Source organism: Podarcis raffonei, chromosome 1 (genome assembly GCF_027172205.1).
Source record: "Podarcis raffonei isolate rPodRaf1 chromosome 1, rPodRaf1.pri, whole genome shotgun sequence".
Taxonomy (NCBI): domain Eukaryota; kingdom Metazoa; phylum Chordata; class Lepidosauria; order Squamata; family Lacertidae; genus Podarcis; species Podarcis raffonei.
The window spans coordinates 125708777-125734083 of NC_070602.1; the positions used below are offsets into that span (position 1 = coordinate 125708777).

General features: G+C 40.3%; 1 protein-coding gene across 3 annotated transcripts in view; it reads left to right on the forward strand.

Moving 5' to 3' along the window:
• The window catches only part of SATB2 (SATB homeobox 2), a 128537-nt gene that overhangs the window by 49078 nt on the left and 54152 nt on the right, over positions 1-25307 (forward strand). For all 3 annotated transcript variants that reach the window (XM_053361218.1, XM_053361235.1, XM_053361226.1), the window contains 4 exons: positions 960-1086; positions 1778-1901; positions 12452-12554; positions 19338-19810. In XM_053361218.1, coding sequence (XP_053217193.1) covers positions 960-1086; positions 1778-1901; positions 12452-12554; positions 19338-19810 — 827 coding nt within the window. The remainder of the gene's footprint in view (positions 1-959; positions 1087-1777; positions 1902-12451; positions 12555-19337; positions 19811-25307) is intronic.

A 25307-nucleotide genomic window follows, 5' to 3' on the forward strand; every position in this document is an offset into this window, starting at 1 on the left:
GTGAGGCAGATTGACTGCTATCGGGTTGAATAAGGAGGGCTACTGCTCCCTGCTTGCACTGGTCTGTCTCTGATTAACAGAGGCATGAAGCAGAATTGGTACTGGAGCAGCAGGGACCAGTACTCGAGTTTGTGGATGTTTCTGATGGCATTGTTATACACACATTTTTCTTTTTTTCTTTTACCCACTTAAGTCTAGAGAGTCTAACATGTCTAAAGTGATATCCCGATTTCTTGAAGAGGAAAAATCAGGATATCACTTTAGACACGTTAGACTCTCCAGACCTAAGTGGGTAAGCGAGATGTGTGGAGTAAGGTCTGTAACTAATTGGAAGAAGGAAACTTCTATGGACAGGCTCATGGATAACACACTGTTAAGTGTATGAGCTAGAACTAGCGTAATCAAAATCTTGGGCTCATGTATTTTCCCTTCCCTCTTTGTCCCACATGGCTGGGGAAGAAAGATGTCTGCAGCATTTACTTTCAGTTTCGAAGTATCCTGGCTTAGCATTGCATACGAACTAGAGACTGTGGTTTAACATAAACTTAGGCCAGTTTCTAAACAAGCCATCTACAAACCATGGCTTTTGAAATTTGCTTGTTTAACTAGCCAGATTTTGTTTGAAACTTTAATCTTTGGTTTGTTTATAATGACAGGCCAGGATACTTTGAAAATGGAAGTGAACATTGCAGGGATCTATGGATCTACACATGAAGAGTGGTATACAGATTAACTAACTAGCTAACTAATTAACTAAATTTCTCCTGACCAGGCAGGAGAGGGGGAAGCTGGTGCCCGAGCCCAGGGCTTCACTCTGGCTTGCTTAGCTCATGCATAGTTAGCATTATATGCAAACTAGCCCAATATAGTAGTAAGCCTCAACTCCCTGAACAAATAATTGGATGACTAGGTAAACTGCAAATATACATTCATTTGTGTGTTCCATTCTTTCATTTCAGGTATAATCAAACTCGGGAAGTGGAATCCTCTTCCGCTCAGTTATGTAACAGATACACCTGATGCTACAGTTGCTGACATGTTACAAGATGTCTATCATGTTGTGACATTGAAAATTCAATTACAAAGGTGGGTATTTCTGAGCATCTGCCCTCCTCTGAGCTGCTCTGCCGATCACAGCATTACTACTGAGATTAGCACATCCTGTCTTCATTAATTTCTGGGCTTTTGTTGAAATGCAAAACAAAATGCAGGAAGAGTGGCTCACCTGGCAGCTCTTCCTGGCCAATATTCTAACTGTTTTGATATGATATTGGAGTACAGACAAGCTCAGTCAATCATTTAAAGAGCTTTTCCTCTAAGCAGTTCCCAGTTTAGTAGTTCCTCCAGGCCTGATCAAATACTTAGCACATTATATAAATCAAATAAATCCTTTTTTATGTTTCTTAGACTTATTCAGAAATTCAGAGCTAGAATTTGGACTGTAAAACTTGAGTCATGTTGCCTTTTGCTGAAAGCACAATGGCAGAGAGCTAGTTTCAATCAGAGGTAGGGAATATGATAAGTAATTGTTCCAAGTTCAGGCTACAGTCCTGCATTCAGTTATCTTTGCTCAATCCTATTCAGTTCAGAATGTAGCTGGAGGAAATAGCTACACCATGGGAGGGAATGCTCACATTAAAAACCTGAAAGACACAAGCATGGGATTCTAACTTGTGTCTTGCGTCACAGAGCTTTATAGCTCTTGCATGTAAAGTGCAGCGATCCTTGCAGGTGATGTTTTCCATCTGTTTTAGTCTTCTGTTCTCTGTTTTCACAGTTGTTCAAAGCTGGAAGACTTGCCAGCAGAACAGTGGAACCATGCCACAGTCCGCAATGCCTTAAAGGAGTTGCTCAAAGAGATGAATCAGAGCACGTTAGCCAAAGAATGCCCTCTCTCTCAGGTCAGTGCTTCTATCAGTGGCAGAGGTACTCATCTTTATGAAATCCTAAATTTGTATCACAACACACACAGATACATTTCGGGGGGGGGGGAATATTGCATCCTGAAAAAAAGAGGAAAGCCTAAGTTGTAGGGATTGTAAGGACAGGACCATAGGCAGGTGTGGTGTTGGAGTGAAAAGAGTATAAGCCGGAAGATAATTGCTCTCATCACTTTTATTTGGACTCCATCCCATGTTTGGATTTGAAGCATGTGTTGCCTGTTTTGCCTTTAACCTTTCTTCCTGCTTGTTGTGTTCTTAACCTCATCCCATGCAGCCAGCATGTGCCTAGCTATCTTTGATATTGACATTATGATCTAAGATATAGGATATAAAATTTCAAACAGGGAGGTATTTCCTCTAAACATTAAAAAACACAAATAAAACGTGTAAGTTAGCATTGTCAGTGTTTATAAATTAAAATCAAATCACAAATATATTGTCACTCATACACTATGCACTGATTCACCAAGATTAAAAACATTCCAGTTTGCATTGTAAACAATGTATATGTGGCAATACTTGTAGACAGGATTAGTAAAATAGAGGCTTTTGTGATTTTGCGGCTAACCAAAGGGGGAGGGAAAGGGAAAGGCAGTAGGGTACAAATGCACTGGAAGGAGCACCAGATTGGCTTCCCCAGCTCATTTGCCTTGTCCTACTAGGACTAATTTCAGATCTTGGAAACAAAGTTGGGTCAAGCAAAGGCTACATTCTAACAGGCAAGATCAGGCAAATCTGAAGGTGAAAGTTCACAAGGCAAACAAGCAAGGTGGGTAGCACACTAGATAAGTGAGTATAGCCCAGGCTGGAAGTTAGACAAAGCAGGGCTGAATGTGGCTTCTGCGTATAGCAAACCCTGACTGAACCTCAAATAGGACTGTGGTTCCACTGAGCAGCTAAGCTGATAAGCAGATCTAGTCTATTTTAGAAATGGTGGGTTCTGTGGCATAGAGGAGGGCATGTTTCTACTATGATCTCCAACCTGGAGTCCTTGCATTCTGAGGATAGCATTGTGGCAGCCTTAGAAAGGCACTGGTGTCATAGGGTCCTCTAATGTTGTAACCCCATATCAGGTGGAGATGTCAAAGGCTGGTTCTGAGGACAAATTACTTCCTGGTCCAACATGTCCTCAGTATCCATGAGGATTAAGGGCCAGGGCCCTGAGTCATGATACAAGATATGACACGATCCACTTAGCCTCTCTGTTGTGGAACTCAGTGTTGTGTTTATGAGAATCACCTTTTTGTTCACTGTTGAATCTGAATTATTTAACAATGCAGAATGAAACACAGTTCTCAGATGTTTTCTCCACAGACATGGTAGATCAGCTGCATATTGTATCAGTCAGTTCAGCACAAAACAGAGTAAACAAGTAAAGTAGTGTAGATTGGCCCTGTCCCATCCTGTGGAACCAAGCATACTCTGTGAAGGATTAATATATGTAACAATGGCACTGATGAAGGCACTCTTTTTGTTTTACAATGTTAGTTTCCCCTTCCCACTTCTTTGTTGTGACTCATGTAGTGCAAAAATTGGGATGTTTTAGATAAGCTGTCTGTTGCCATCATTTGACTCTGCCTCTAACACAATCCCTTCTCCCAAATCAGTTTTAAGAAAATATTGTGCCAAATGTGAAATGTCATTACAACCCCCTTGTGATTAATATATTATTGACAGCAGCAAATTACAGAGCTGTCTCCTAGGAGTGAAACTGCAGAGTAAATGCTGCTGTTTATTAATGTGCTCACAATGCATCAAGTATTCCTCTGTAGAGAAGTGAAAGGAGGCAGCACAGGGAGTCCCTTTCCCACTGGTGACAGTTTTCTATCTCTTGTTCTAGTGCATGAGCTTTACTTCCAGTTCAGATGGGGATTCAGATTACCATTAAAGGAAAAAAATGTGAACTCTTGATTTGCGTTTTTAAGAAACCCTCTCCATTAGATGTATTTTGTATCTGTAGCTTGGTTACTCTTAGTATTAGGCTGTTAATAGAACCACAGGAAATCACCTTAATCAAGGATGGAATTGTATTATCCAGCCATGTCCTGCTTACTAAAAACTGTGTAAATTACTTCAAACTTGTTCACGTGGTTTGCTTTCCTCCAAAGAGTTAATTCTTTTGAAGAGCAGGGTATAAATACCTAACTACATTTTAAACAATTAAAAAATAAATAAAGCTTGCAGCTTTTGTTCTAAGGAACTCTGGCTGAGGATTCAGCTAGATGTAATGGCTGATTTTTAGCTCCAATGACTGCCTTGTTCATGTATAAAGGGGGAGGTGTGTATGTACAGTAGATATAGTTTTAACAGCAATAGGGGTGTGTGCCTTAATTTCTTATGGTTCATCAGCCAAACTCATATTTTGCCCATCCTGGTAAATGAGCGAGATTGTGATGCCTTTGGTGATGGACCAGAAGGAAGTGGGGATGGAAGACATTCAGCTGCCACCACCCACATGTGTATTTGCATGATAAAATTATATATATGTAGATATGTATACAAAGTCAGCTTCGTGTCTTGTTGACACTAAGATCAGGCTATATATTACAAATTTGCCACTATTATAGTAGGTAGTGGCTTGGAAATTACATAATGTGTGGGACTGGCTAAGAGCTTTGAAGCAGCTTACTGATAAATACTGATTCAGTTAATTAATAGTCAGATGCCATATCTGTGATCTCTGGAACCTAGGGCAAGCCTTACCACAAGATAATGTGAAACAAAGCAATTATTGAGATGAGACATCATTTTTCTCCCTCCAATTTTCATTTTAATATCACCAAAGTAGCATGCCTAAAGGGAGTAGGGTGTTCTTTTTCTAACTTTTGCTTCAGGTGTGAACATTTCTTACATGATAATGGCAGAACCCCAACTTTCATCATTCAGAGAGATCATTTTTCAAAACAAAGATATTCCACTTTGTGAGGGGGATAAAACATCCACAGCCTTGATTCAGATGATATAACCATGATTTAGAATGACTGTGAAAAAGCCACTGTGAGTTTTTCCAGTCCTACTTATCTCTACGTTATGTGTGAGAGGATGGGGGATAAAGCTTCTGCTTTCACTTTAGAACAAGCTACAGTTTTATGTTACATTCATAACTTGTAGAAGCATGGTTTTCTTCAGCTAAAGGTAACTCATTACAATGTCAGACCACAGTATGACACAACATCTTTTACCTAACCGGTTGAAACAAATCACAGTTCTCTGAGTTTTCACTTAATGGAGAATTGTGATTTGTCAGTGTAGCTACAGGCTTTATCTAGTTCATATGTGATCAGCTCAACTGAACCATAGTATCCACAAGTTAGTATCTGAACTCCTGAGCTTAGACCTGCTACTTCTCTGGCATTTCACTTCCAGTGTAGAGTTCTCCCCAAATCCTCTAATAGAAGAAGCTTGAACCTGTCTCCAGCTTTCTATCTGCATGGCTTTGTGGTGAAACAGGCCACTGAACGGCATCTCTTCTCTCTTGTCTAATCTTATTTCTTTTAAAATCTCAAGCTAAATTCACTAGTCTTACTATATTGTGCTTTTGTGTGCATGTTTTTCAAGTTCTGCTATCGCAGCAACTGCACACGTTGGCTCTCCTTATTACTTGTCGTAGAAGCTTATCAAGGCTTCTCTGTAAATAATAACAATAACTATTGCCCTCTAAATACTGTTGGAAACAAGTTACAGCTATTTAATTTCAGCTCTGCTAAGTATATACAAATGATACAAAGATTCTGTCCTGAAATGGGACTAGGGTGGTTTAACCCTCTTGCCAGGGAACTCTGGGAACTGTAGCTCTCTGAGGTGAATAGGGGTTTACTAAAACACTCAGCACCCTTCAAGCTACACTTTGCAGCAGTCTCTGGGGGAAGCTATGATGCTGCTTTAAATGTATAGCACAGGTGTGGCCTTAGATTACCCCTCTCCATCCTGAGGTTTGTATTCACAGCAAGTGCAAAAACAGGTTTATCATGTTCCTGGTGGGCTGCCATGTGTAGCTGGTGGCCTGTATTTCCCTTAGTCAGGGCATGCATTGTGCTGGCCTGTTGTGCAGAATATTTAACTTAATAAAAACTGTTTTTCATAAAAAAGTTAAAAGTTTTCTCTAGAGCCTCTTTTCCTTGGTTTTCCAACCGTATTGAACGATTATCTGGGAGGGGGGATTATATCTGTTGTCCTAAACCTTGCCTTCCTTGCGGAAACCGATGCACAGCACATTGATTGTAAGGACAGCAGACATAAGACTACTTCCCCTCGTCATTCATTGTATATGCCTTTTTTGTTCCTCACTCCCACTCCCATACATAGAAGCACCACCTCTCTTTGGGTGTGCATTACACTAGATGACCTGCTAGATCATCTAGTGCTAGATCTGCTAAGGGTGTGCCTATGACTAACCATGTTTTCTGAATGTTGGGAATATGCCCATGCTAAGAATGGTTTCATTTTAAGAGCTGGATAAGAGATTAGCAGGGCTGGTCCCCATTCTGTGGCTGTGGAAGTGCTGCCTGGGAGGTGGAGGTGCTAAAGATGCCTTTTTGAAGATTAGAGGGTAAGCAGGGGAAAGTGTTTGCAGCTGAGCTGAATCAAAAATTTCAGAGACAACTGCGACAGTTAAAGTAGTGAATTAACATCTGTTGAGGTAGGTGATTAGCTGTGGGAGGAGCATATCAGAGCTTGCAGGGCAGCAGATGAAGAAAAAGGGTTTCCTTGTGTGTGTTTCTTGTGGCTGATTAGCTGCTCTCTCTGTGCAAAGGTTAGAGGGGGCAGGGCTTCTGTTGAGGTAGGTGATTAGCTGTGGGAGAAGCTTATCAGAGCTTGCAGTTTGATCCATCTTTTAGATTTAGGGGAGCTAGTCTCAAACGTTTGTTGGGGGAGACCTAGGTTTTTTGGGGGGGATTTATTTGTCCTGTCTTCACGCTTTTTATGATGGAGGATCGCTGTAGTCACCCCCAACGACACGTTCTCAAGATGGAGGGTGAGGGAACAGCTGCAGTCGCCTGTGGTTCCTGCGCAATGTTTGCCATCTTGCCAAAGGTTGCAGGCAGCTTTACCTGCAGCAATTGCATGTTGATTGCCCTCTTACAAGACAAAGTCCAGCAACTGGAGGAACGTTAGCTACGCTCCAAAGAATTAGAGAGCTGGAGCTCTTCTTGGAAGCAACAGAGCACACCGTCTCCACCAAGGAGGAGACAGGGGACTCCCCTGAGAAGGAGGCTAGTTTACCAACACAGGAGCCAGATATATGGAGAAACGTGACTCAAAGAAGTAGGATTCGCTCTGATTGTTTAGAAATACGCAATCGCTTTGAGGTCCTTTCCCCTAGCATGGAAGACGAAGAGCAGACTCCATTTGAGGATCTCTCCCTCATTACAGTCGATCAGCTATATGAAGACGAGCAGCAAAGGCAGTCCTCAGGGAATGTCCAGGCGACCTTGGAACGGACAGCTCACGGAAGAACCCCGACCAGACCTAAGAGGAGGCGTGTAGTGGTGATAGGGGATTCCCTACTGAGGGGAACAGAAGCAGTGATCTGTGGGCCTGACAAGATGTCTTGGGAAGTGTGCTGTCTCCCCAGGGCTAAGATCCAAGATGTAACTGAACGACTGCAAGGAATCATAAAACCCACTGACAAATACCCCTTCCTCTTGGTTCATGTGGGAACCAATGACACTGCAAGCAATAGCCTCCAGAAGAGCAAAAGAGACTATGAGGCTCTGGGCAGGAAATTGAAGCAATTAAATGCACAAATTGTCATCTCATCTGTCCTCCCAGTTGAACGACGTGGCCCAGGGAGAGAGGGGAAAATAGTGGAAGTGAAGCTTAGCAAATGGTGCAAACAGGAACGGTTTGGATTCTTAGATCACGGAATGCAGTTTCTTGAAGATGGACTTCTGGCAAGCGATGGGCTGCACCTCACAACGGTTGGGAGGAATGTTTTTGCCAAAAATCTCAGAAACCTCATCAGGAGGGCTTTAAACTGACTAATGTGGGGGAGGGAGACAGTGCTCCTGAAGGTAGGAGTCTATCAATTGATGAAGATGATCATCCAAATGCCATAGACCAAATGGAGCAAACAGCACACAGACCTAGTGGTGGGAGGAAAAAATTCTTAAATAAGAGACACGGGGGAATGATTAATGGACTTCAATGTCTGTACACTAATGCGCAAAGCATGGGAAATAAACAAGATGAGCTTGAGCTCTTGGTACAGCAAACTAAATATGACATAATAGGCATCACTGAAACCTGGTGGGATAAGTCCCACGATTGGAATGTAATAATGGAGGGATACAATCTATTTCAGAGAAACAGACCAGACAAGAAAGGAGGAGGAGTGGCGTTATATGTCAGGGATGTGTATACCTGTGAAGAGATCCAAGATTTAGAACCTCAAAGCCAAAGTGAGAGCATTTGGGTCAAAATTAAGGGAGAGAAGAATAACAGTGACCTCATTGTGGGAGTTTACTATAGATCCCCAAGCCAAACGGAGGACATAGATGATGCCTTCCTGGAACAGATGGCCAAGCATGCAAAAGGAAGGGAGATAGTAGTAATGGGGGACTTCAATTACCCGGATATTTGTTGGATGTCAAACTCAGCCAAGAGCATAAGGTCAAACAGATTCCTCACTGGCCTTGCAGACAACTTCATTGTCCAGAAAGTGGGAGAAGCAACAAGAGGAACAGCCATTTTAGATCTGGTCCTAACCAATGTTGATGACCTGGTTAGTGGGGTAGAAGTGGAAGGATCATTAGGCGCGAGTGATCATGCTCTTCTGAAGTTTACTATACAGCGGAAAGGAGCAGCCAAGCATACTAGGACTCAATTTCTCGACTTTAAGAAAGCCAACTTCATAAAACTTAGGGAAGTGCTGGGTGAGATCCCATGGACAGTAATACTAAAAGGAAAGGGAGTTCATGATGGCTGGGAGTTTGTTAAGAGGGAGATAGTAAAAGCACAACTTCAGGCAATACCAATGAGACGGAAACATGGAAGGTGCCTAAAGAAGCCAGGGTGGCTATCTAAAGAACTTTTAACTGAGTTAAGATTAAAAAAGGATGTGTACAAAAAATGGAAAAGGGGGGAAACCACCAAAGAGGAATTCAAACAAATAGCCAGCACGTGTAGACACAAAGTCAGAAAAGCTAAAGCACAGAATGAACTCAGGCTTGCTAGAGAGGTTAAAAGCAACAAAAAAGGCTTTTAGGGGTATGTTCGTAGCAAAAGGAAGAACAAAGAAACAGTGGGGTCACTCAGAGGAGAAGATGGTGAAATGCAAACAGGGGACACAGAAAGGGCTGAACTCCTCAATGCCTTCTTTGCCTCAGTCTTCTCCGATAAAGAAAACAATGCCTGACCTGAAGAATTTGGAGCAAAGGATTCAGCAGAGGAAACACAGCCCAGAATAACTAAGGAGATAGTACAAGAATACTTGGCTAGTCTAGATGTATTCAAGTCTCCAGGGCCAGATGAACTGCATCCAAGAGTATTAAGAGAACTGGCAGATGTGATTTCAGAACCACTGGCAGTCATCTTTGAGAATTCCTGGAGAACAGGCGAAGTCCCGGCAGACTGGAGGAGGGCAAATGTTGTCCCTATTTTCAAAAAGGGGAAAAGAGAGGACCCAAATAATTACCGCCCAGTCAGTCTGACATCAATACCAGGGAAGATTCTGGAGCAGATCATTAAGCAAACAGTCTGTGAGCACCTAGAAAGGAATGCTGTGATCACCAATAGTCAGCATGGATTTCTGAAAAATAAGTCATGTCAGACTAACCTGATCTCGTTTTTTGACAGAATTACAAGCCTGGTAGATGAAGGGAACGCAGTGGATGTAGCCTACCTTGATTTCAGCAAGGCATTTGACAAGGTGCCCCATGATATTCTTGTAAAGAAGCTGGTAAAATGCGGTCTTGACTATGCTACCACTCAGTGGATTTGTAACTGGCTGACTGACCGAACCCAAAGGGTGCTCATCAATGGTTCCTCTTCATCCTGGAGAAGAGTGACTAGTGGGGTGCCACAGGGATCTGTCTTGGGCCCAGTCTTATTCAACATCTTTATCAATGACTTGGATGATGGACTCAAGGGCATCCTGATCAAATTTGCAGATGACACCAAACTGGGAGGGGTGGCTAACACCCCAGAGGACAGGATCACACTTCAAAACGACCTTGACAGATTAGAGAACTGGGCCAAAACAAACAAGATGAATTTTAACAGGGAGAAATGTAAAGTATTGCACTTGGGCAAAAAAAATGAGAGGCACAAATACAAGATGGGTGACACCTGGCTTGAGAGCACTACATGTGAAAAGGATCTAGGAGTCTTGGTTGACCACAAACTTGACATGAGCCAACAGTGTGACGCGGCAGCTAAAAAAGCCAATGCAATTCTGGGCTGCATCAATAGGAGTATAGCATCTAGATCAAGGGAAGTAATAGTGCCACTGTATTCTGCTCTGGTCAGACCTCACCTGGAGTACTGTGTCCAGTTCTGGGCACCACAGTTCAAGAAGGACACTGACAAACTGGAACGTGTCCAGAGGAGGGCAACCAAAATGGTCAAAGGCCTGGAAACGATGCCTTATGAGGAACGGCTAAGGGAGCTGGGCATGTTTAGCCTGGAGAAGAGGAGGTTAAGGGGTGATATGATAGCCATGTTCAAATATATAAAAGGATGTGACATAGAGGAGGGAGAAAGGTTGTTTTCTGCTGCTCCAGAGAAGTGGACACGGAGCAATGGATCCAAACTGCAGGAAAGAAGATTCCACCTAAACATTAGGAAGAACTTCCTGACAGTAAGAGCTGTTCGACAGTGGAATTTGCTGCCAAGGAGTGTGGTGGAGTCTCCTTCTTTGGAGGTCTTTAAGCAGAGGCTTGACAACCATATGTCAGGAGTGCTCTGATGGTGTTTCTTGCTTGGCAGGGGGTTGGACTCGATGGCCGTTGTGGTCTCTTCCAACTCTATGATTCTATGATTCTATGAACATCTGCTCACATACAACACTCTCGGAGAGGCCAAAAGCTTCCTGAGGGTGCTGTTGTGGCTAGTCTGAAAATTTCAAACTGGATATTTTACTGGAACATCCTCCCTGGGGTGAGGATGATCTGGATTGGAACCTTGAGTTTAAATATCCCAGTTTCCCAAGCTGTTTTCCCCAAATCTATTTATCTTCAATGGTGAAAAAAAACTACAGATCCATAGGACTGAGAATCCCCATATAGTATAATGTTGAATATACGGTATTGGATTTCTTGCTTTGATAATCCTTTTGAATGTGGTTCTTACTTTTGTACTGTAGATCAGAATTATGCCAGAGTCTTGACTTTGGAAATTAGGGACAGTTAATAAGGAGTGAGGTAGGTCCATGTTAGATATATGAAGAACCCATTGTGTTGTGTTATGTTATGGAAGTGAAATCAATTATGTTGAAAAGACACAAAAGAATACAAACAAATCTAATTTTTCCAAAACTACCCTTCATGATTTAAGACTAACATTTCCTGATCACCCAGAATATATAGACAGCTACCACATTATCATTTTAGGGATTGTTCCATAGCTTTTGAATACATTTGATATATTTAGGAGAAATGGTAATAAATTGTGCTTTTCATGTGAGCTAGAGAGAATTTTGATGATTGGAAGATATAATAAGTTCTGAAATAAATAAAATGAATAAAAATATACTCCATAAAAGCAGAAGAGTAGCAGAACAGCAGAGCCTTTTATCACTCTCTGTTCTGTGCGGCCAGACTCAAAACTAGTGGTGTGTGCTGAAATGGTAAAAAGATCTAGCACCTAATGTCAGTTTCCAGTGGTCCAAAAGTACCCTTTGTTTCAAATCCATATGCTTGTTTGATATTCTAATATTTTTAGTTTCATCTATTCACAGTAAGCTCTGTAATTTGTCTCCTGTGTGGATTTTCATACAAGGATTAATGGCACGTTTCTATAAATTATATTAATTTAACTTATTTGCCTAACTGTTGTTCTGCAGCAAGTAGCACGAATGTTCCCAGATTCTTGGCTGTGTGGTCTTTGTTGCAGTTGGAAGCAGAAGAGAAACATCTGAAAAGCATTATTTGGATTATGCATGCTGGAGCACTAATCTTACCTTTAGGATCCGGTTCCTAAATCACAACTCTTCTTACCCTTTGTATTCCCTATTGTGACAGTGCTTCTAGTTATGCTTTTAGTAAGAGGATTCTTTTTATAATACCCAGTATAAATTAAAGTGACAAGTGGATCTAAACTGGAGACATAAGTCTTAAGTCATACGGGATCTTTCCCCCATAATTAATAATGAAGGTAATTACATCTAGTGATGCAAAATAGAAGATAAAGCCAATTTTGAGAGCTATGAAGTAGGTTTCATGGAGTGCTGTTCAGTTTAAGAATTAAGATTTGATGAGTTGAGTCTGCACTTATATATCATTTTCTTTTGAAAGGATTTTGATTGTTTTCTTTGTGGAAACACTTTTTCTTTCTCTCTCTGCTTCCAGAGTATGATATCATCCATTGTAAATAGCACGTACTATGCCAATGTGTCAGCAACCAAGTGCCAGGAATTTGGGAGATGGTATAAAAAGTACAAGAAGATTAAAGGTAAATAAATTATAGCTACCATTCATTGCCATACCCCTGAACAGGTTTCAAATGCTTGAAATTTATTGTGAAATGATGAAGTGACCCAAAGGTGGGTTTGTATACAATATTATCAATATTTTTAAGATACAAAGACTTTCTTTGGTTTAAGCAGACAGTGTATGAACTTGAACAAATTCTTTAAATGTTTTGTCTCAAGGTAAAAAAAGAATACCTGAAAATGTTTTTGTATATATGCACTTAACTTAAAAAGAATCAAAGGAACTGCACAGCTTCAAGGCCGTTTAGTGGATCCCTTTCTCTTATAAAAGAAAAGGGGATGGTTTTCCCATTCCATTGGACTGTTGTGTAAGAGCATCTTCAATCATGCTGGAAAGCCTTTCCATATGGAATTCTCAGACTTTCCACTACAACCACTAAGTGGGCTTTTACTTTCTTAGCATTCAGTTTTTTAAAGCTCTCTCTCTCTTTCTTTCACTCTCTCTCTCTCTCTCTTTCTTTTTAGTTAGTAAGTGTACAGTTAAATTGTTGAGTGCAGTGAAAGCAGAATGAGACCTTGATTTCATTCAAAAGGTCAAGGATCTAAGCCCGAATAATTTTCTGGATAATTGTGTGTGTGTTCAAGAGATTCTGCCTGTTTGTAGCTGCTCAGAAGTGTGTGTGTGTCTGTATATATATGCTTGAGGAGGAAGGGAAGGTGAAGGTATGTGTGAAATAAACAAAAGCTGCTCTAAAATGGCTCAAGTGGTGTTGATGCATCAGCTAAACGTGGGAGGTAAAACAACAATGAAAAAAAATCACAGGTATAGTGTGCATGAAAAATAAACAGACACAGAACTTTATTATGGTCATCTAAAACCATCTCAAAGGATGATTTTGGCATTTTTTAAATTTCACATCTTCTCAATTTCTTATGATTTTAATTTCCCCTTCATAACACAATGTTTAGAAATAAGAATTTATTTCATGTGTGAGATCAGTGATTGTTTGTAAACTTCAATCTCAATGCATTCCTTGAAATTTAAAGAAAAGGAGCCTAGGGATTTTGAGTCTGGTCAGCAAGATTACCAAGTTTTCAGGGTCAATCCAGTTGAGGCAGCAAAAAAGCAATTCTAATTTACTATTGTAAATGGGAAGTAGAAGAGGGTTTCAAAATTATTTTATTGGCATTGCAGTTGAACATGATCTGCTGTGTGAAATGTGTTTCTTATTTATGTACTAATGTCTCTTTTAATAAAGCAGTGGGAACTAACTGGTTCCTTCTTAATCAAAACCATGATTTCCTAAACATAAGCTATGTGATTCTGTTACAAGTTGCCACATATAGATCTCTTTGGTCAACCTTTCCCCCCTCCCACTCCATCGAAATAAACAAACAGTAAAATAATTATACATACTGGAAGATCAAAGTAAATATGACTAATGCACAGCAAAAATGTAAAAAAACTCCCTGGAAGAAGAAAAGCATTAGGTTGCAGAACATATACTTAACATTTAAACAAATATAAGAAACCGAACAATCAATAATTTGATATCATTAGCAACAGATGGAAAAGCTTTATGCAAAGAGAACTTGAAATAAACATGCTCGCTGTATAGTTTGTGAAACCCATTACAAATGCAGCAGAACTATTTAGGCTTGAAATATTTTAAGGTTTTCACGCAGCTCATGGCTATGTGTCTTTACGCCATGTATATTTGATTTTTGGTGTTTGATTAGCTGCATCTGCATCTTCATGTAAAGTTCTAAAAAGCCATGGGTTTGGAATTACTTGCTGAGCGAGATACACAGGAGAAATTGAATGTACACAATCTTGCCAATTTCAGTTGTAAGCCTCTTGTCCTTTTTTACCTTTCTTCCTTTCCTCTCTGTCTTATTTTTACCTTTTAGGTTGTGAGTTTGCAAGATGAGCTTGTGGTTGATAGTGTTGTTCTTATTGTTACTATTATTGTACCTATAATAGTATTATGCTAACAACAGTCATTGTTGAATCCCTCTTGGGCTATGTGTGCCATGTAATTATGAGAATTGGTATAACCTTCCTCATGTATGCTTTTCTGTTCAGATGAAAAAAACAAGCCCATTGAAGCCTCACTTGTAAACAAATCTTTAGTCAACAGTCAGCGTAAACAACAGCTTTGGAAATAGCGTGATAGATACCCTTGTTCTTTTCCTGCCTTCTAATGTAATTCACCATTTATGACTGATCTCCATGACAAAATAGGATGGGTGCAGTTTCTTTTATTTAGCTGTATGCTGCTCAATTTCAGTATACAGTTGATGACCATTCTCGCGGAGGTTCCATTCCCAGTCCCTGTGTGTGTGCCAGTGGAGTGCATATAAGCGATCCCAACCCAGTTATGCCCGACTATGCCCCTGTCACACCCTTTTCATGACGTGTTGAGTGACATTTTTGGGGGCACTTCCAGGTTCGATGCAAGTTTGTGTGTGCACGATCGCTTTTTAGACACATGTTAATTGGTCTTTTCCTGTGTAAATAACGAGACAGCATTCCCCCCCCACACACAGTGCCATGGGCAGTTTTGATGGGCAGTTAAATGGCTAAATATTTAAAGTGCAATTGTTAAAGCAGCCTGAACAAGTTAATATTAATATGAATATTTTCTGTACCTCTCCAGTATAGGGGAGATACTTTAGCATGCCTCAAAGTTTGCATATCTTTATTTAACGCTAATAACTTCCACACCCATTTTATTAGTGCAGGGAAGAATAAGGTATCCAAGGCAGTTTGTTTCCTTATAAAATTTGGGAGACATTACAAAGACGTATCTTAAGTGTATAAATCAGAAGTCCATGGTTAGTTTTGGAGTAAGCATATAATAAAGGAGATGCCAACCCAAGTTGTTTCAGATGTGTGGAGAGAGTGAAGATTCATTCTCTCTCTCTCTCTCTCTCTCTCTCTCTCTCTCTCTCTCTCTCATATCACTAAAACCTGTGGGCACCCAAGGAAGCTGAATGTTGGAAGATTCGGGACTGACAAAAGAAAGTACCGTATTTTTTGCTCTATAAGACTCACTTTTTCCCTCCTAAAAAGTATGGGGAAATGTGTGTGCATCTTCTGGAGCGAATGCAGGCTGCGCAGCTATCCCAGAAGCCAGAACAGTAATAGGGATCGCTGTGCAGTGATCCCTCTTGCTGTTCTGGCTTCTGAGATTCAGAATATTTTTTTTCTTGTTTTCCTCCTCCAAAAACTAGGTGCGTCTTATGGTCTGGTGCGAAAAATATGGTACTTCTTCACACTGCGCATAGCTCTCTAAATATGTTAAAGGAAATACAATCTGTCTCTCTGACTCAGTCTCTCTGCTGATCTTTGGCTGTTTGACTGTCTTCAGCTTTTCAGTAGTTTTGCACATGTATCTGAATGTATTATTCAACTTTGAAAATGTATTTCCTAAAAGTAACGGGAGTTTTCCAGAGCAAATTCATACTGCTCTCCAATGTGCCCAAGTATTGCCTGCAGAATGGGGCATAGGTTCCTTGATATGTCTGCTAACATTTTTGCAGCTGCTTCTCAAATATCAGAAATTATTTTCAAATGTTATCTTTTTTTATTGATCTTGAACTTTGATACTCATCACTGCTCACCAACTTAGCTCAGTATTATGACATACCTTGTGTTGTGCTCACCTTTTTTCAAATAGTATACTTTGAGGGAAAATCTGTGTATTGAAGCTGTAGAAAGTTATTTAAATCCCAAATACTTTGGTGCTCAGCAGTTTCTCTGGCCATCATCTTGCAGACGCAGGAAGGCTTCTAGATTGATTCATGTTCCATGTGCTACTGGAGTAGTCCATCAATGGAACTTGCCTGGAGAAGTTCCTGTGAACTACAGCTTGGCTCTGGATAATAAGATTTCTTGGATCATTAGCATGCATAGTGTTGTGATGACCTATTTTGCGCTAAATTTTTCACTTGCATGTAGTAGTCACAGGAGATCACTCCAGGAGTCACCCCGTGGCTGCCAAATGCTATGGTGGAACTAACCCTTTGGCCTTATCTGTCACAGATGTGCAAATACAGTTCTGTTGGCCTGAGAGAGTAAATAGCAATAATGGAAGGTTGGGGTAAACATAAAGATAAATGTTGACTGGAAATGAGATTTTGAAATTACCCCCTTGCTCATAATTGGGTTAAGTGGGTTGTGATGAAAAGAAATAAGTAATTAAGATAATCACAGTTTTTAAATAAGTTACCACATGAAAAGCACCTCCCAGGCTATAGAGTGGTTCAGAGCCTAGTAATTATGCAGTCTGTGTAGCAGCATACCCCAGACTGCAGCAAAACTGCCTCCTTGAGGCTGGTAGTGGTATTGTGACCTCATAAACCCATTACAGTGGTACCTCAGGTTAAGTACTTAATTTGTTCTGGAGGTCCGTTCTTAACCTGAAACTGTTCTTAACCTGAAGCACCACTTTAGCTAATGGGGCCTCCTGCTGCCACTACGCCGCTGGAACATGATTTCTATTCTCATCCTGAAGCAAAGTTCTTAACCCGAGGTACTATTTCTGGGTTAGCGGAGTCTGTAATCTGAAGCGTATGTAACCTGAAGCGTATGTAACCCGAGGTACCACTGTATACCAGTGGCCAAACACATATGGGGTCAAAACCTATAACCTGGACAGAACCTAAGGTATTGCCTTTTTCTATACCTATGTTATGTGGAACTTACAGCTTTACAAATGGTGCTATATAGCCACATTTTTATGTGGTTGATCAATGGAGAAGTATTTCTTTGATAAAACATTCAATTGCAGATGTGGCAATCTCACTTCCTGCCTAATATGGCTCTGTTAAACCTTGCCACCGTTGGTGGGTTGACTGTCCAAAGTCCACAGGTTTAAATATATGCCATGGTAGCAATGCAGAATATGATCTGGGCTATTAGAAAGTGACATAGTCTGCCAACAGGTTGGAAAACCTATTGGTAATGACATTTTCCATGCATTGGAGAAAGCTTTAAAAGGCTGGAAGTATGCTTCTGGTGCGGTGGTGCAAAAAAGGGCCCTGATAATGAGGGAAATGTATAGTACTGAATACTAGCCGGATAGTGTGTGCACCATTGCTTTAAGAGTTGGCAATGAAAAGGTTAATGGCCTAGCAACATTTCCATTTCAAAACGTTATTTTTATAGGGGTATATAACTTGGCTCAAAAGCTGGGTCTGTGTGGAAACTTGGCAAGAATAGCATCAACCAAGAAATGTATTTTCAGTTTTGCAAACTTTGAAATATATTTGGCTGCATTAATTAACAGATTTAGGTCTCTATTTTTAAAATTCTTAAATACTAATTAGTAAAGAAGGCCAATCTTTACATCGGGGCAAACTTTTCTTGATTTTTCAGCTGTATCAATGCAGGCATAATTTTGCTCTCTATATACTTTGTTGAAATAAAACAAAATATCAGGTGTTTAATTTTATAGTAGTTTTGATAGAACTAAAAAAAATGAAACAAAATAACCCTCTAAAGAAAATACCTCACTGTTCACAAGTACCCCGTCAAATCTGGCTGTAATTCAATAGGGGGCTTGAAAGTTTCTTAGAGCTAATTCGGATGTTACACATTAGCAGGGATTAAGATGCGAGAACTACTTTCACTTTTGAATTCTTACTAAAAATGTTTTATCTAAAGTACTGAGATGACAGGGTGTACGTTCCACATTTCACTTTGAATTGCCTAACTCTGTGCTGTGTACAGTAGTTGGAATCTTGTGTGTATAGAATCCTGAACTACTCATATATTTCTGCATGGGAGATAGAAAGATCTAGCTAAAAAAGCATTTTCCTAGTGAAGAAGATACTATTGAATATTTGGTGAAGTGGTCTACATTATTAATTGGTTTAGTGATTTTTATTGGTGTATTGATTGTATTCATATTTTGTGTTTCAAATTGTTTTAATACTATGAACCGCTTCAAGAGTTTATTGAGGAGTGTTAGGGTAGTTGAAGAAATAATAAAGCAACAGCAAGAAGTGGGGAAGACAGGAGAGCAGAAGTTTGCCATACTTTTCATTCCCATGTGATGCTGCTATGCATTGCTAATCTAACAGACATGTATGGGGATGACTGTATGTGACCGGATGTATATGCCCATGCAAATATGCATGGAAGTCATCTTGTGTGATTCTGATTGTTTCTGCACCATGCAGCTAGAGATGTGCATCCTCCCCCTTCCTGAAAACAGGGCTTGAGGGTGCACATTGCACTCTGCATGTGATTTTTTCTGGTGTGTGTGTCTTTCCTAGCTGTGTCCCAGCCTTGCAGGAAAACCGTGGTACCTCGGGTTACATACGCTTCAGGTTACATACACTTCAGGTTACAGACTCCGCTAACCCAGAAATAGTGCTTCAGGTTAAGAACTTTGCTTCAGGATGAGAACAGAAATCGTACTCCGGCGGCGCAGCAGCAGCGGGAGGCCCCATTAGCTAAAGTGGTGCTTCAGGTTAAGAATGGACCTCCAGAATGAATTAAGTACTTAACCCGAGGTACCACTGTATAGCACAAACAGACTGAAGCAGGAAGTGACTCTTGTTCTGGAATTCAGTATTTTTTTGCTAATTTCCTTTTCCTATAGTGTTTACTGCATGTAAAAGTTATGGAGGTAGACATTAGTAATTTTATCTCAGCGTAGAATATTGTGGTATTAGCTGATTTGGCATTAGACTGGTTGGAATTGCTGGTTGTATGAGGTTTTTTTTTTTTTTAATCCTATGTGTTCCACTCAAATTATGATATAATTATGTTATTTTATTTTTTTGAACAGTGGAACGAGTTGAAAGAGACAACCTCTCAGAATATTGTGTTCTTGGCCAGCGTCCCATGCACTTACCAAATATCAACCAGCTGGCAACCTTGGGCAAAACAAACGAACAGTCTCCTCACGGTCAAATTCACCACAGCACTCCGATCAGAAACCAAGTGCCAACTTTGCAGCCAATCATGAGCCCTGGTCTTCTTACGCCTCAACTCAGTCCACAACTTGTCAGGCAACAGATAGCAATGGCCCACTTGATAAACCAGCAGATTGCAGTAAGCCGGCTATTGGCTCATCAACACCCGCAGGCTATTAACCAACAGTTTCTAAACCATCCGCCCATCCCTAGAACAGTCAAACCAGAGCCAACAAATTCATCAGTGGAAGTCTCTCCAGATATCTACCAGCAAGTCAGGGATGAGTTGAAGAGGGCCAGTGTATCCCAAGCTGTCTTTGCAAGAGTGGCTTTCAATCGCACCCAGGTATCACATTTTTATTTCAGTTTCTTATTCCAGTCCAAAATTGGAACATGGTTACATTTTAACAAAGATTGGTTGCTTGTCATTATAAGCTCATCTAGGAAATAATGTGTTCCCTTACAACAGTAAGGCTTTCAAAATTATAATTTTTTTATTGAAAGGTTTTCATGGAATACAAGGGTACATTTAACATCTCTAATTTCAATTCATAGAGTCCTTTCTACAGGTCAGTTACATTTGGGGTGAGACACTGCTGTCATTGGCCTTGTGAGGTTGCAGGGAGAGGGGGCGGGAAAAGAAGGGGGGATAATGATATTTCATTCTTTTGCATAGTGTATTTGCGGAGCATTTATGTTAGTATCACGAGGCTAGGCTCTTGAATGTTTACTTAAAGCCTGATCTAGATGATTTTGGGAGTGTAGGAAGAGAGCCTCCAGATTTCCTACATCCTTTCTCTCCAGCTAGGAGGAAAGGCATGGCAGTTATCCCAAAAGAATCTATCTGTGTACTTCTGTCCTTGTTTGTTTGGTTCTTAGTACAGACAACAAGAACTCAAGGATAGTCCTGATCTTCAACCAATACCTCCTCAGGCTGTAATAGTTTGCTTGCCTGCTTGCTGTTTTAAATTGTTAGATGTTTTGAGATACGTTAATTTTTCAGTACAGTACTTCATTTCCAAATAAACATGCTGTTATAAAATATTATGGCCAGGGTATGAGTAAATAAAGGGTGGACAAAGAGAAACCGCTTTATCCTTTCCCCTCTGGCCCATTTCAGCCGAAAAATGTCCTTCCCAAACTTCTTTTTAAAGATGCATCGTTCCCATATATTTCCACTCGGCAATTTGAGGGAGGTGATTTGGAGCTCGGAGTGGGGAGCAGGGAAAACAATTAAAGAGCCTGTCTTCATGTGCCCTTCTTCTGCTCATACCCAATCTACCTAGTCTGCTAAAGAAAACAAAAGGTTAAAAAAAATCAGGGAGGAAATAATCACAGAATTTTAGGGTTGAACTATATGTGACATGCATATGTGTGTTTAAAAAAAGTGACAGTTTTGTGAGGTGGCAATTTGCAATAGAGAACTGAAGAGGAAGGGAAGCACAATTCTTTCTGCTGCCTACTATTTCTCCATTCCAAATCATTATGCTCCTCCTTACCATGGGCTTCTTTGTATGGTTGTGGGAGCTGAAATGCGTCTTGAGCTATTTGTTTATTTGGAGATCTTTGGGTCAGTTCAGAATAAAGGTGGCAGACAGGAAAGTGTAAGCATGTATATTAGGGATGGCTAACCTATGGACCAGATCTGTGCCCCCCCTTCCCACCTACACAAAGTCTTTTCTAACCTCCCAAGGTCACCCTGCCAACAATTTGCTGCTCATAATATTCTTTTCATTGACTGATCCATGGTTCTGTGCCAGTGTGTTCACACATTGCCCAAAGGTGGCAAAAAGTTGTTGTCAGTGGTAGTAGCACCACATCATGTAAGTTGCCTGCCACTTTCTTAAACATGAATGCTTCCGTAGTGTAGTGCTTGAAAATCTTCATTTTCAGCACTTCCTGTTGCTTTGTTTATGAGAACAATATTTGTTGCCTCTTCTCTGTGGGCCACGTCCCATTGCATACCGTGCAGTGGTGTCCAAACTTTGTTCAAAGAGGGCCAGATTTGATGAAGTGAAGGGCCGTGAGGGCTGACCAAAGGGCCAACCTAAGTTGTTGAGGTTTTTTTTAGGATTTTACTGCAGGAAATAAACTGCCACAAGGGCCGGATTAGCCCCGTGAAACAGACTTTGGACATGCCTGGCCTCACCTTGGCCACTAAAATAAATGTGGCTGGAGAGGGTGCAGCACTGAGATGGGAAGAAGCCTATCTAGAGAGGCTGTTGCTGTTTGCCAGTACTTCTGAGTGAAAAATAGACAGTGGTGGTCCAGCACCATGAAAATCAGTGAGTTAAAAGTGGGGTGTGGGAATGGCAGGTGACAGTGGAGACAGACAACATGGTGTCCTCCAGATGATGTTGAAACCACAGAGCCTAGGGCTTGCTGATGAGAAGGTCAGCGGTTTGAATCCCTGCAACGGGGTGAGCTCCCGTTGCTCAGTCCCAGCTCCTGCCAACCTAGCAGTTCGAAAGCACATCAAAGTGCAAGTAAATAAATAGGTACCACTCCGGCGGGAAGGTAAACGGCGTTTCCGTGTGCTGCTCTGGTTCGCCAGAAGCGGCTTAGTCATGCTGGCCACATGACCCGGAAGCTGTACGCTGGCTCCCTCGGCCAATAAAGCGAGATGAGCGCGCAACCCCAGAGTCGGTCACGACTAGACCTAATGGTCAGGGGTACCTTTACCTTTACCTAGCATGAACAGTGGTCAGGGATGATGTGATTTGGTTACTTCTGATGTAATAATATATACTTCTATTCTAAGGCAATGTACATGAAACACGTCCCATCCTTGCAGTGCACTATATAAATGCTGTTATTTCATGGTGAAATAGCAATCTTATTTCAAAATACTTTATCCCTGAATAAATTGTGTGTCCATCCAACATTTATGTCTATATTTGTGTGCATGCATAAAAATGGCTGCAGTTCCAGGCAGTCATAGAACTGCATATCTCAGCTCCATCCTTGCACCTTGCAACATTGTAAGTGTAGGCCAGGAGTAGTAGCAAAGACGGCAATACTGTCTACTTTTTAAAAATCTCCTGGAGGTCTGCTCCACACACAGCACAGGCCAGTTGTCTATTCTAGTGGATTAATGATTTTTTTTGGCACTACCATGCTGAAAATGCCATGTTATGTGGGAACTAATTAACGTTCGCAGCATACTTTTATTACTTCCTTTCTGCTATTAAATTTATAAGATGGCTACAGCCAGCAAAAACATTCACTTTGAATCAAAATGACTGAATTTTTCAGGTTAGCCTTGAGGATATCAAATAAAAATTATAGTGGAATGCATGAGTATTTCCTTTTTAAAATGCTGTTTTTAATTTGGAAAAGGATTTCATCCCTCTGGAACTCTAACCTGTTTTGTTTGTATATGTATATGTATGCTCAATATAATAAACATAGACAGTATTGACACAGTAAAATACTTTGAACTTGAGGAAGAGGTCAGCCGTAATATTGGCTTTGTAGTTTTTCTACTACTGTTAATGAATAAAACACTATATTTTAGCAAATTTGTTAAATTTGTAATGATAGTACCCAAGCCTACAGTGAAACAAACAAAAGCTATTCCCAGGGTCAAAAGCTTCTGGGTGAAATTTATTTATTTATTCACTTTATATCCCATCCTGCCTCCTGGAGGACCCCAGGCAAATTTTACTAGATAGTATGTGGAGTGCAGAACTGGGATTAGTGAAACAGTGAAATGTCAAATATTTGGAAGAGTGGTAAAACAAGCATTGCTACAATTTCCCCAAGAAAGTATGTATGCACTGTGCTGATCTATAACATTTAAAGTGGGTATCACCCTTCTTCTTGCTATGTGACTGAACTCTGTAACAATTAAACACTCCACCACCACATTGACATTAAGTGTTCAGTGACAGCTCAACATTTTTGGGTCCTGTTTCAGGTGTAACTTTGGTCAACTTACTTCAGTGCTGTTTCTCTCCCTTATTGTTTGGGTTCTTTTTCCCTCTGTATTTATCTCATGAAATAATCAGAGGTGCAGGGGTTGACCTTTACATGAGCTGGAAGGGCAATAACTTTCTAAATTGAGTTAATGAGCATGTGTATTATATATGCAAGGCCCCAGTTTCAATCATCGTTATTTCCAGATAAAAGCTTTCAGATGGCTGCCACAAACAAATTTGCTCACAGTGGGCTCGGTTCAGATGATCATTTCTCATCAGCCACTTTGATCCTCCCTTTGTGAAAATGAACAAATCGGGAAATCTTCCCATTAACTATGGTGAATGGCTTCAGAACAAGCCAGAATATGAAGCCATGCTTTGAAGTTGGCTTCGTATGTTGGCTTGTTCTGAAGCTATTCAACATAATTTTAAAAAGCAAGGAACTATAGTTAATGCAGTCTTCCTAGTTTGTTCACTTGCTCAAAGGTGCGTTGTGTGCAGCCAAAAGTTTGTTCAGAGCTCTACTTATTAAGCCAGTTTATTTATTTCATAAAATTTATACACCACTTGGCTGAGGGGGTGGAGAGAGCCCCTCAAAGTGGTTTACAAAGAGAAAAGAAAAAAAAGAGCCAAAAGAATGATAACCTAAACAGCTGATATTTGTATCAATGTGGGTAGCGTGCCTAGAAGATGGGAACTTGAGGTAACAGTATACCTGTGGTAAAGTTGCAGAGAACTCCATATATGCCATATTCAGTTTGAGACCTTGATAGGTTGTTAGAATATGATGTTTGCAGATGCAGTATTAAACAGGAGGAGAGGAATTGTGATAGAAATATAGGTTGGGGAATAAATATGGCCGCTGGAGCCATGGGAATTAACAATCATATCTAGAGAGAAGGATGAAAAGTAAGGAGCAAAAGCTAATTTGCAAACTCACCCTACTTATATCTCTGACAAGTAAATTAGATTAAGTTAAATACTCTGACAAGTATTAAATTTTACCTTCAAAATACATATTTATTTATTTTAAAAAAACATTTCAGTAAACTAGCTAATAGAATTTATTAATCCCTAAATGATGGACTAGTATTTAATCCTTATATAGTGAGTGGTGTGTTGTACATTAACCTGCAATTAAGTCCAGCTTCATAAAATATGTACTGTGGGGCTTGTTTAATAGATAAACTATTCTCTAATTTATTTTAAAGTCCAATGACCTACATACTTGGAGGCTGAAAAACCCCTTTTACTAACATTATTTCTCCCTTGAGAACTTCCATCCAAGTAAATCTGTTAAATGAAGTAGAGGAAGCTTTGATCCAAACTAGGCTAAATCCATTGGAACAAATTGCTGACACACATGTGTATTGGGGAAAGGGAGAAATCTCAAAATGAATCTTGAAATGTGGTTAGATCTCACCCTAGATGTAGTGTGGGGACCTTGTCTATAGTGTTTCCCCTTCCCCTTGTTCACGGACAATATAAGGAGGGATGTAGCCAGTTTCTGGATACTTTGGTATTGTAACTATATCAGAAGGACCTGCCCACTTCCTCACAAATCTGCCCAAATACTAGGTGACTGGAGAAAAGGTCATCGCAGTTGTAGTACTCTAGGGAGTCTTGTTGGATGCCAAATCTCCTCCTTTTTTTGGCACCTGGGGATGGCATTAAAAACAGCAATGGCTCTGTTATACATTAGATCTGTTTTTATAGCTGCTGTACTTTTATCTTGCCCTGCTGCTTTTAGTAATATTCTCTACTGTTGGTATGCATTTATTCTTGTTCGTAAACTGCTCAGGGAGTTGTACAATGGGATATATATATATATATATATATATATATATATATATATATATTCTAAATAAGTCCACTGAGCTTACAAACTAAATAGTTCATTGTATTAATCTAATGCAAGTTGCC